This window comes from Suillus fuscotomentosus (assembly GCF_016647785.1).
Source record: "Suillus fuscotomentosus strain FC203 chromosome Unknown F5891scaffold_20, whole genome shotgun sequence".
Taxonomy (NCBI): domain Eukaryota; kingdom Fungi; phylum Basidiomycota; class Agaricomycetes; order Boletales; family Suillaceae; genus Suillus; species Suillus fuscotomentosus.
In genome coordinates, this window is record NW_024539532.1 from 519575 (window position 1) to 531842 (window position 12268).

Sequence of the window (12268 nt, forward strand, 5' to 3'; positions counted from 1 at the left end):
ACTCGCCTTCTGGCGAACGTCTTGCTATTGCGACAGCCAGCATCATAGAAATTTATCATCCGGGGACCAGGCACCGTGTCGCAAAGTTTAACAGTCACGGCTCATACAACTGTTCGCTCACCTGGACACCCGATGGCACAGGTCTTCTTTCATCAGGCAATTATGAGGATCCTACCATACGAGAGTGGGATGCATCCACCTGGGAGCAGGTCGGTGATGCCTGGGTGGGACACACTAATGATGTTAATGTAATTGCGATTCATCCTGCTGGAACGCTGGTCGCTTCTGCATCTGATGACAAGCAAGTCCGTCTCTGGCGCCTTTCAGATGGACACACTATCTCCATATTCCAGCACTCTGACCGGGTGTGTTGTGTTACTTTCTCCGTGGACGGCGAACATATACTCAGCGGAGGTGACGATGAGAAGATATCAGAGTGGGCAGTACCCAAGGACGCTTTGTCCGAGGATGCTCCCAAGTCAAAGGTATTTTCCCATTGTTATCCCGCCCGGGCCGTCCTGGTTTATCATCTCGTCTTGCCTTCTTTTTATTTCAAGGCTCAAAGCGTCGATTTAAAGGCATGTTTCCACCATTAATTCTGATAATTAAATTCGAGCGTATCTTAGATTCTCACCATCACCACGAGCGCCTGCGATGCCCTTCTTATGGGGGGATTGTCTACGGCTGAAGAGATAGTCACGCGAGAGATCACGGACAACCCTAGAGACTACACTTCTTATGCTACTCGCTCAATCGTTATGGCACGCAAACTCAACTGGGACGATGCACTTCAAGATGCAAATAAAGTAAGTCATACGGCATGCACTTCACGTGGACTAACATCGATCCTGGCATAGTCACTACGGATAAATCCATCCTTAACAGGCTATGTTGCGAAGGGCATTGCCCTCTGTGGGAAAAGGCAGTTCCGGGACGCCACGAAAGTTTTTGACCTTGCGTTCAGATCGGCTGATGGTGTTGCAAGGACAACACATTTACTTTTCTTGATCAAGGCATGTTTCTCTTTCATTGCACACTCCGCGCTTCATTATGAGTCACAGGCTATCGCACTGTTTAATGCAAATAAACATGATGAGGCAATGCTGCGCGTCCAAGAACTAGTCACTGATTTTCCCGATACCGATCTTCTTGCTTGCCGTGTCGTTGAAGTGAGTATGAAGTACAATTTTGCGTGCTGACACTGATGGTTCCACGCGTCCTAGACGTATTTACACGTCCAACTAGGCACCATTGCTTTGAGTAGCTGGTGTCACAAGGGCCAAGCTGTCAACCATTTCACTTCCGCTGTCAGTGCTAGCGCCCTCTTTTCTAAATCGTCAATTCATCGTATGTATGGCGATTTTACCGTGGTACGTCGGTGTCATACAGCCATCAATGTTTTTTCGTGCTCAATTGCATTTTTTTCTGGGATTTTGGCAGCTCTTCGGGTGGGACCTTGAGTCATTGTGGCTCACCGCCCGCAAGCAACTATGCTACGCACTAATTCGGGTGAGTAGATTCGGAGAAGCATACACGGCGTTCGAATCCATGATGGACGCATGTGATGAAGCTATAAGACCCAGCTTACGTGCGTGGTTCGCCGGTAAGTCGTCGGTAGTGTTACATGCTGCGATCCTTAACTACTTTTTTCTCAGCTTTCTAGAAAGACTGAAGCGTACTACGTCTTGCCCGTGGAGATACAGCCCTCTCCGCGAGCAGTCACTCTTGCGTTTTGAAATGCAAAGATGTCTTGTACGGTTACTCGACATTACATTTATCGTATGACAGGCCATGGCTTGAAATCAGACTAAATGTTCTATGTACAACACTCACACGCCTCTAGTCCTTCCCTCCTACCACCTACCACCTACTATGAATTGCATTTATGCCATATGATAATCCTTTCGTTCGACACGTAGTACTCTTCCATTCCTTCGCGGTATGATTGGGCAATCCACTCGGAATGGAGATAAACGCCATTGCAAAATTACAGTCGGAATTGAGCAACTGAAACCCTGTGTCATGTTGTCAATACTGACTTGCTACTGTAAACACAATTGATTGGACAAAAGATGTCCGAAAGCCTGTCCTTGCGTAAGTGATAGTGGGTACATACGAGGAACTACGTGTTCTTGAATGTGCATGCTTAGCCTCCATGATCGTCGTATTGCACCATTCTATTCATTACAAAATCATAAGTAGTACCCAAGACCGCTTCTCGCCTACGACTGTTGATTCTACAAAGCGATTTGTAAGAGAGGCACACTACCTCAACTATAAGTACGCCTACGACTCTCATGCTCTAGCATAGGCCCCTCAAGTAACAACTGAAAAGCCAATTCATCGGTGAGTTTTTGGTACCCTGATGGAAGGTAAATCGAGTGGATCCCATCAAAGCACTTCTCTACAAGCTTCCAGGACGTTTTGTGCGATGCAGATGGACACATATCTCCCATCTTCGCTGACCAAAAGTGCGCCTTGTCCCTGCTGCATTGATAAGCATCCGCTTTCAGCCATTCTTCTAGTGGTCTGTTTGTGCTGAGTATGCCCTTTTCATACCGAAGACAGACCCAAGTGAGGACCCAGATCAGCGATTCAGCATCATGCGCATACACATGCTCAACTTTGCCTGCTATGGCTGCTGGCGAGAGAAGGTTTACCGCCATGAATGGTACTGTTCCTGTGCGCTCGAGGCCCCTGGGACCATCACATTTAAACGACGATAAGTCGTAGTCGTTGAGAACGCCTATGAATTGACCGCGTAAGCGGTACACCATAAGATTGCTAGGGCTGACATCCCGATGAAGCACGCCTCCCTTCCAGAGGGCGCGATGGCCTGTCGAGTAGTGGATGAATGATGAAGAGTAGGAGAACGGAAAAAAAACTTACAATTCACAACTTGCCACCATGCGGCAATGAACTCCTCGCCAGAAAGCGTCGTAATTGGGATAAGCTTTCTGAATACGATTACGTACAGGACGCGGCTGCCCTGTTCGGCCCGTTCAGCGTCCTTCAGTCCTAGTGCGACTCTGATTTTGGACGTGGATGTTTCTTCAAACTTGTGGAACCAGACCAGCTCTGGGACGTGGCCTCGCACATCCGGATCTGTCTGTGCAATCTTGTAGACCTCCTTGAGGATGTCTGGCTCGCTCTGACGCGTCTCTTCTGGCCAATAGAGCTTGGCCACCAGTTCATGGGATTCGTTCAGAAAACAGGGGTCCCGCTGCCGACCTGAAAGTGCCTCGCTCTTTACTGGAAACACAGTAGTTGCACGTCCGCGTATACCAAAATGAGTGACGCGCTCCTTAGACTTTACATCCAACTCTAGGTCGATTTGGGCATCCTCAATCATCACCTTGCCCGAAAATCCGGGCTCAGGCTCAAACACGCGGTTGAGGCCCCACTGCTCGTATCCCATCCGCTGCATGATCAGAAGCAAGACCAACCAGCGTGGAAGGTCCTGAACGAAGTTGATGGCAGCGCCTTGAATCGTGGTTTCGCGATCACAGAACCAGATGTAAATATAATCGTCTGGAAGGAGTTGTCAGTTTGGCGCCAGGTTAACAGCATCCCATCAACTTACTGTTCACTATAAAGGAGATGACGTGTTGCCGCGCGATGTGAGCCGCGAACATCTCTGCAACGTAGAGGCCGTTCTGGACGACAGGATGGGGTTTTCTCGGCTCCTTCTCTTTAGTCCGATCTTCATCTCGCTTGCGCTTGACTCCTCTGCTCAATTGCGACGAGGGTCTTACTACCTCGCACATGTCAGTAAGGAAGCACAAAACAGACAAACTACAGCTTACACTCATTCGATGCTTCGTGGGGGGTCTGAGCAGACCCAGTAGCAGGCGTTGAACCTGTTGGCTTAGCAGGGCCGTTCGCGTCCTTCCTATATTCCATGTACTGCGCAGAAGGAGAAGGAACGACATAATCTGTCTTATAAACGGACGGCGGATGGGTCAGAGACTTCCGGGTGCGTTTGAACTCCAATGTCGATCGAACATCGGTCCATTGAAAGTTGTCTTTGGGCGATTTGCACGCCGTCTCGGTAAGAACCTGGGATTCTTGTGTTTCGTGTGCCTTCGTACCCAGGGCAGTTTGATGAGAGACCACGACAACGTCAGGCTTGCGTTCGGACTGTTTGTCCTGGTGGTCCTGGTATATGGGCATTGGATCATTGACATGAAGTAGAATGTTGGTCTTGTCGTCGACCTTGAACGCAGGTATCCCATCTACATTCACCTTGCTTAGTTCACGGAGCGCACAGTTGGCGGCTTTGACGAAAGGAGCATATGTCAATGGTTCGAGGTTGGTATCACAACTTGACAATGGCGTCAGTTTTCTTTCGCACTGCTCGAGATACTGACTTACAAATTAGTCAGGTGTCCCTTTATCTCCTGCGCTACAGCCCCCGCATTGCAGATAGGCAGAACAGCATTGAGAGCAGTTTCGAGTAGCTTCGATTTCTCGTTGACAGAAAGGTTTTGAGAGCGACCTGTGCATCTTGCAAGGAGTTCTTGCAGCATCGTATCTGCCTTACACTTCTCAAAGTTTTGGACGTCCCTCGCGATCCATGGGCGGACATCATTGACTCTGCGAAATTCACTGATATGGGTGATCGTGGCGAGAACAAAAGGAAAAATTGACGCACTCAACGCCAACAGTACTGATATGTTCGCTGACAGCAGCGGAACCGACTGCGAGTGGTGTGGACTTGAGCCCAGTCTCCAAATCGGCAGACAGGGTAGAGTTACGGGGAGGTGTCTTGTCACGGACGGTGGCGTCAGCACTGTCGGCCATGATGATGAGGTCTAAGGAGGCTCAGATAGAAAAGAAAGTGGGTTGAGAATCAGAATACGCAAACCTGAGCTAGCTTTTAAACTAGCAAAACACCATTGTTAGATATTTCAAGTCAAGGTCCACAATTGATGATCGATAAGTAGTTGAACGAAGTTGATGGCAGAGCCAGACTCACGGTTCAGTAAACGATAAATTGACCGAGTTCGTGACAACGACAATTATGTAATCACCTTCGACATGAGTCCGCAGGTTGAGTTCAAATCCAAATCATCATGTATCCCTAGATTCCTACTTGATCTCTCTTGTTTTCTTTGGCATGTATCCAACACGTACCGGTTGCAATCCAAATAAAGAAGGTTTGTTATGGTATAAAGTTTTACCGCGTACAGAGGCGCATGCGATCATTCTCACTGGGCTGGCACTCCATCAGGGCTTGTGGGCGCGTTGAAGAACCATAGGCTGTACAGCTGTCACCTTCACGGTGACCCTTTACCTCCGTTTTGATTTACAAATTTCGAACCTTCGGACGACAAGTCACTTTCAGTAGTCCCCCTGAACACCCGAGTAATCAAGGAATCTGATGGTCTTTCTCCATGTTCTTTTCAGCTATCTCTCTCTGCATCCGAACAACTGGAGTCACTGCGCAATCTTTTACATAACATAGTATCAGACGAGGACCCAGGGAGCATCGAAATCACTCATTCTCGAATTATGCTGTGGTTGTTGCATTTGGCATCTATTGGGTGCGATTTCCTTGAGTGATGAACATTTTTATTGGTCCGTCTTGACGTTCGTGCGTCCCGCGCGTCGCACAGGAAAATTTTGCAGAAGAATTTTACTGATCGGCAGCCTCTGCCTCCGTTTCTGATTTACAGATTTCAAACTTCCATTTTGTCGAACACTTCTGTTCATTCTTGAGCTTGAATACACGAATAACCGAGGGATCTGATTCAGGACGTCTTATCAGAAGTCACTGTCTGCATTCCACAGCCGGGCTGTGCGATCTGGTATGGAGTAAAAGTGGGAGAAGGGGACCCAGCTGCTCCCTCAGTGAGCCTTAGAATCACTTTCCTGTAGTCCTCAAGGTTACACATCGGAGCTCATGGGACGAATGTCGTGTCAAATGGTAGTGCGCTGAGACTTGCGACTTGCTGATCACCGCACAAGAGGCGCTGATCCACTTCTCCAGGCAAGGCCCACTCAACAGATGTTGTTGCTTGTCCACCCATAGGATCCGAGTCATCGTCTCCTCGACCAAGGAGAGCTCGGGAGAACGGTCAAATCTTACGTCTCCTGAACTGTTAGGCGGATCTCTACCCATACTTATCTCTTTATAAGTTGGTGATGTACTCTCCGTGTTTCCGGGTGCCTTCATAATTGCCCCACCATTTTGCTATTCGCCACCATCATGCTCCATATTCATACATGTTCGCATATCTCGCTCCCGACATTGCATAACGTGTCGGTTGAAAATTGTTTGGTGTGCTTCGTCCCCCGTCGTTGGATCATTCTTCGCATTATGATCAAGCTTCTTCTTTAACCCCTCGCTCTGCTCATCGCACGACTTTCAGTCTCTCGCAAATATCTGAACACATCTACAATGTACGCTGCTTCAGCTTCGCGGTATCGCATTTTTTTCGGTTTCATACATCATGATAGTGAGATATAGGGGAGTGCGATTCCTGAGTATGGTTCCGGCCTTATACAAATCAATCTAATCTAACACAACTCCATCTTCTGATTGATCTCCGTAGGCATCCACGACACCATCTCCTTACGCAGTTCATTTTCCTTGCAGTTCTCCAATCGAAGCGCAAACCTCCCAAACCCTCCCTCCCGTCATGCGAATAAGCACACTGTCGGCGGTCGCTCAGCACGGAAATACACATAAAAAGTCTCTCTATTGGCCAGAAGAGACACTAGAGAGAGCCTCAGATCCTCGATGAAGTCTACAAGATTGCAGAAAAAAAGGTCAATTAGAGGTGCTGGGTCACTGGCATGCTGATCCGGAGATGATCTGGTTCGACCGGCAAAAATCAGGCGCACACTAGGACTCAAGGACGCTGAACGGAGCAGCCGCGCCCTGTGCATCACGATGTTCAAAAAGTATCTCCCTGTGATGATGCTCACCGAGAGGGAGTTCCTCGCCGCGTGGTGGCAAATGGTAAAGTGTATGTATTCTTTCATCCTCGTGCTCTTTGTACATGCATCCAACATTCTGACAGGCCGTCGCGCCCTCTGGGAAAGGGGTGTACATCACTGCAACGTCAGTCTCAGCAATATCATGGGATACCACTCACATGGTCAATTCATAGGCGTTCTCAATGACTACGACCTTATCGTCGTTTTACCTTCCTCCTACATACCACCTACTATGAATTGCATTTATGCCATATTGTAATCCTTTCGTTCGACATGTAGTACTCTTCTTCCATTTCTTCGCGGTAAGATTGGGCAATCCACTCAGAATGGAGATACACGCCATTGCAAAATTACAGTCGGAATTAGGCAACTGAAACCCTGTGTCATGTTGTCAATACTGACTTGATACTGTAAACACTTAATTGGTTGGACAAAAGATGCTGGAAAGCGGAACCACGTGTTCTCGAATGTTCACGCTTAGCCTCCATGATTGTCGTATTCTATTTATTACAAAGTCATAGTGGTACCCAAGACCGCTTCTCGCCTGTGACCGTTCATTCTACAAAGCGACTTGTAAGGGAGGCACGCTACCTCAACTATAAGTACGCCTACGACTCTCATGCTCTAGCATAGGCCCCTCAAGTAACAACTGAAAAGCCGATTCATCGGTGAGTTTGCGGTACCCTGATGGAAGGTAAATCGAGTGGATCCCATCAAAGCACTTCTTTACAAGATCCCAGGTCTCTGCGTGCGATGTGGATGGACGCACGCTTCTGATCTTTATTGACCAAAAGTGAGTCTTGTCCCTGCGGCATTGAATAGCATCCGCTTTCAGCCAGCCTTCTAGTGGTCTGGGCCTGCTGAGGAGCTCGCCCTCTTTATACCGAAGACAGACCCAGGTGAGGACCCAGATCAACGATTCAGCATCATGCGCATACACATGCTCGACCTTGCCTGCGACGCCGTCTGGCGTGAGAAGGTCTGCCGCCATGAATGGTACCGTTCCTGTACGCTCGAGGCCCCTGGGACCATCACGATTAAACGACGATAAGTCGTAGTCGTTGAGAACGCCTATGTATTGACCGCGTAAGCGGTACACCATAAGATTGCTAGGGCTGACATCCCGATGAAGCACGCCTTCTTTCCAGAGGGCGCAATGACCTGTCGAGTCGTGGATGAATGATGAAGAGCAGGAGAAGGGGAAAAAAAAGCTTACACTTCACAACTTGCCACCACGCGGCAAGGAACTCCTCGCCAGAAAGCGTTGTGATTGGGATAAGCTTTCTGAATACGATGATGTACAAGACGCGGCTGCCCTGTTCGGCCCGTTCAGCGTCCTTCAGTCCTAGTGCGACTCTGATTTTGGACGTGGATGTTTCTTTGAACTTGTGGAACCAGACCAGCTCTGGGATATGGCCTCGCACATCCGGATCTGTCTGTGCAATCTTGTAGACCTTCTTGAGGATGTCTGGCTCGCTCTGACGCGTCTCTTCTGGCCAATAGAGCTTGGCCACCAGTTCAGAAGATTCGTTGGGAAAACGAGGATCCCGCTGCAGACCTGAAAGTGCCTCGCTCTTCACTGAAAACACGGTAGTTGCACGTCCGCGTATACCGAATGGAGTCACGCGCTCCTTAGACTTTACATCCAACTCTAGGTCGATTTGGGCATCCTCAACCATCACCTTGCCTGAAAATCCGGGCTCAGGCTCAAACATGCGGTTAAGGCCCCACTGTTCGTATCCCATCCGCTGCATGATGAGAAGCAAGACAGACCAGCGTGGGAGGTCCCGAACGAAGTCGAGTAGCTTTGATTTCTCGCTGACAGAAAGGTATTGATAAGAACCTGCGCATCTTGCGAGGAGTTCTTGCAGCGTCATATCTGCCTCACACTTCTCAGAGTTTTGGACGTCCCTCGCGATCCATGGGCGGACATTACTGACTCTGCAAAATTCACTAATATGGGTGATGGTGGCAAGAACAAAAGGAAGAATTGACGCACTCAACGTCAACAGTACTGATATGTTCGCTGACAACAGCAGAACCGACTGCGAGTGAGGTGGATTTGAGTCCAGCCTCCGAATGAACAGACAAGGCAGAGTTACGGGGAGGTGCCTTGCGTACGGTGGGGTCAACATTGTCGGCCATGATGCAGGCTAAGGATGCTGAGATAGAAACGAAAGTAAGTTGAGAATCAGAACACGCAAACCTGTGCTAGCTTTCAAACTAGCAAAACACCATTGTTAAATATTTCAAGTCAAAGTCCACAATTAATAATCGATAAGTAGTTGAACGAAGTTGATAGCAGAGCCAGACTCAACGGTTCAGTAAACGATAAATTCAACCGAGTTCGTGACAACGACAATTATGTAATCACCTTCGACATAAGTCCGCCGAACCGTCGAGTTCAAATCTAGATCATCATGTATCCCTAGGTTTCTGCTTGATCTCTCTTGTTTTCTTTGGCATGTATCCAACACGTACCGGTTGCAATCCAAATAAACAAGGTTTGTTATGGTATAAAGTTTTACCGCGTACAGAGGCGCATGCGATCATTCTCACTGGGCTGGCACCTGCTGGCACGCCATCAGGGCTTGTGGGCGCGTTGAAGAACGATAGGCTGTACAGCTGTCACCTTCACGGCGGCCCTTTACCTCCGTTTTGATTTACAAATTTCAGACCTTCGGACGACAAGTCCTTTCCAATAGTCCCCCTGAACACCCGAGCAATCAAGGAATCTGATGGTCTTTCTCAATGTTCTTTTCAGGTATCTCTCTCTGCATCCGAATAACTAGACTGCGCGATCTTTTCTACAACGGAAGTGTGAGACGAGGACCCAGGGAGCATCGAATAGACGTACTTAATGACTCTCGCTACGGCGTACTCGACCAAATCAACACATTTCCATGATGCTATGCCCATCGTCGACAGCGAGGAATTGGACTTTTGAGCTACATCAGTAGATAGTTCGAAGACAAACGAGGTGGGGACTCATGTCTGCGGTAGTGCCCGTGGCCCCACACTCACCTGACTCACCTATCAGATGCTTATTAAAGTGGCTTGTGGTGGACGCAACCGCTAGCCATATAGTGACAGTCACGTCTGAATGCGATAGAAGTCATAAGAGCGAAGAGCCTTAGATGGAGATGTTCAGTCGAGTCACTTTAGTATAGGACAAAATAACTTCAATTGGCGTACTTGTTGTTCAAGAATTATAAATATGACTATAACATGTGGGAAGAAAGCGTCCTGCCTCGGGACGTGCCACTAGTGGAGATTGAAAGACTGCTATTGTGCATTTGAGCTGGCAAGGGCTTGAACGTTCGTATTAATTTGGTGTCTCGACGGTTGAAGCTAAGGACTGAGTCTGTTTGATAGCTTTGTTGTTGATGCATGGTATTCAGGAGAGTCCGTCGATTCATCAGCGGCAACACGAAGGAGCTTATCATCACAGCTTTATATGTATTGAGAGTTCTGATGGGGCTGATGCTGTGAAGCAGTATAAAGACGCTCGGTGGACGCACCTCCAGGACTTAGATCGAGACCGCTGCAATCTCTCTAACAAGTCGATCTTGACCGTACTCTACCATAATCCTTCACCAAAATGCATTGGTTCAATCCCAGCACCACACCCATTCGGGCATTTGAAGATCACTATCAAGCGGTGCTCGCAGTCGCAGTGCTCCCTGATAGACAGCGTATGGTCACTGCCTCGTCGGACTCCTGGCTTCGTATGTGGGACTTGAGGTCAGGCACATTGCTGAAGATGATGGCAGGGCATAAGAGTGAGGTGTGGGCATTAGTGGTGTCGCGAGACGGGCAATTGATAGCAAGTGGTGATGAGAAGGGAGAAGTCATCGCCTGGCACGGAGCAACTGGAGAATTTCTCATCAAAGCTATCAAAAGCCAGTTCGGGATGATATCCATGGACTTTTCTCCCTGTGGTGCAGTGCTAGCCACCGTTTCAATGGACCAAAAAGCAAAAGTTGTGGGATACGAAAACCTGGCAGTTACAAGGAAGATTGATCACGTGTTACGATCGTGTCTTCTGCGTTCGCTACTCGCCTTCTGGCGAACGCCTTGCTATTGCGACAGCCAGCATCATAGAAATTTATCATCCGGGGACCAGGCACCGTGTCGCAAACTTTACACATCGGCGGTATCGGAGTTTTGCTTTGAGGGAGATTGAAATCAAAATGTAATTGGAAGATTAGGCATTTTCACTTCGAATTTTAACACTGCACATTTCGGCAGACGGCGAAATGACAAAGCAAAATAAACCATGCTGACCCAAATTTTATGTTCGATCTGAACTTGAAGTGTTTTATTATAATAAATGACAAACAAATATAAAATTTTATATCAGACATAAATTATACAGTTTTGAGCGCGGAGAAAATGTTCGTCAAAATATCATCTAAAAATGGGCATTTTCCAATTTCGACACAATCAAATTTCTGAGCAAGACAAAATACAGTAGTAAAACATATAGTTTTAACACGGGAAAAATGATGAGGGCGCTCGTTGGGCGTTCATCAGGCGTTCATTGGGCAATCATTGGGTGCTCGTATTGGGTATAAAATATTGTGGAGTACAGGGAGTCTGGCGAGTATGGGGTGCAGAGTATAGTACAGATGTGTTAAGGTCGTGCTCTCGTAGGATCGGATCCGAAGGACTTCGGCCTCAGCTCGTACGCTGTGCCCCTTTCCCAAGTACTGTCCCTTATTTCAAAGTACTAACGATAACGCGTCCGAAGGTCCGGATGGGTCTCGTAGTATATCCGGATGTCTTCCGGATATCGGAAACATATATAAGACTAATCCGGATGTATCCGAACTAGAAACTAACAGAGTAAGACTACCCGAAGGTAGAGCCGAGGATATAGACTATCGGAATCTATCCGAAGTCTCGGAGGGTGACAAGAGTAAGAAGGACTCAAGTCCGGAGGACAGAAAGAGGACAAACTAAGATGATATTCGAACTGAGGTACTACAGGACATATACACGAGTTTATATACTATGAGGATAACGGAAGTATCAGTAAGCAAAGGTCCGAGGCTATGTATGAAGCATGTGCAAAGGTTATCAAATGCGAGTCGGAAATGAGACATAGGTTAACGGATCAGTAATCATACCGGTAATAAGTATAACCGAAACACCGGGAAGAGGAAATACCGAATAGGCTGTGTTTAACGTTATATGAACAGGAAATGAATTAGAAAGCTTATCGTAAATCGGATCGGAAGCGGATCTATACATCGGACCAGATCGGATCTCAGGGTCCGAAGTCCGGAAGAGAAGCATGAATATATGGGATATGACAAGA

The 12268-nt window shown here is 47.8% G+C and overlaps 3 protein-coding genes across 3 annotated transcripts; 1 reads left to right on the forward strand and 2 right to left on the reverse strand.

The window, feature by feature from the left end:
- Positions 1–2710: 2710 nt before the first annotated feature.
- Positions 2711–4966, reverse strand: F5891DRAFT_1028015 (uncharacterized protein; the record flags this gene model as incomplete). The annotated part of the gene is made up of 6 exons (XM_041361459.1): positions 4655–4966; positions 4375–4596; positions 3807–4324; positions 3584–3754; positions 2890–3531; positions 2711–2836 (listed from the first exon to the last, which is right to left on the reverse strand). Coding segments are annotated over exons 1-6 (1828 nt in total), but the record flags the coding sequence as incomplete, so codon positions are not given.
- A 1628-nt stretch (positions 4967–6594) lies between these two features.
- Positions 6595–7259, forward strand: F5891DRAFT_1028030 (uncharacterized protein). Its single transcript, XM_041361460.1, has 2 exons — positions 6595–6974; positions 7029–7259. Exons 1-2 carry the CDS (start codon positions 6899–6901, stop codon positions 7202–7204), a joined length of 252 nt encoding a protein of 83 aa, XP_041227362.1. The 5' UTR covers positions 6595–6898; the 3' UTR covers positions 7205–7259.
- A 278-nt stretch (positions 7260–7537) lies between these two features.
- On the reverse strand, positions 7538–9019 carry F5891DRAFT_1144334 (uncharacterized protein; the record flags this gene model as incomplete). The annotated part of the gene is made up of 3 exons (XM_041364973.1): positions 8945–9019; positions 8162–8886; positions 7538–8106 (listed from the first exon to the last, which is right to left on the reverse strand). The coding sequence occupies exons 2-3, from the start codon at positions 8820–8822 to the stop codon at positions 7538–7540; spliced, it is 1230 nt and encodes a 409-aa protein (XP_041227363.1). The 5' UTR covers positions 8823–8886; positions 8945–9019.
- Between the last annotated feature and the right edge of the window lie 3249 nt (positions 9020–12268).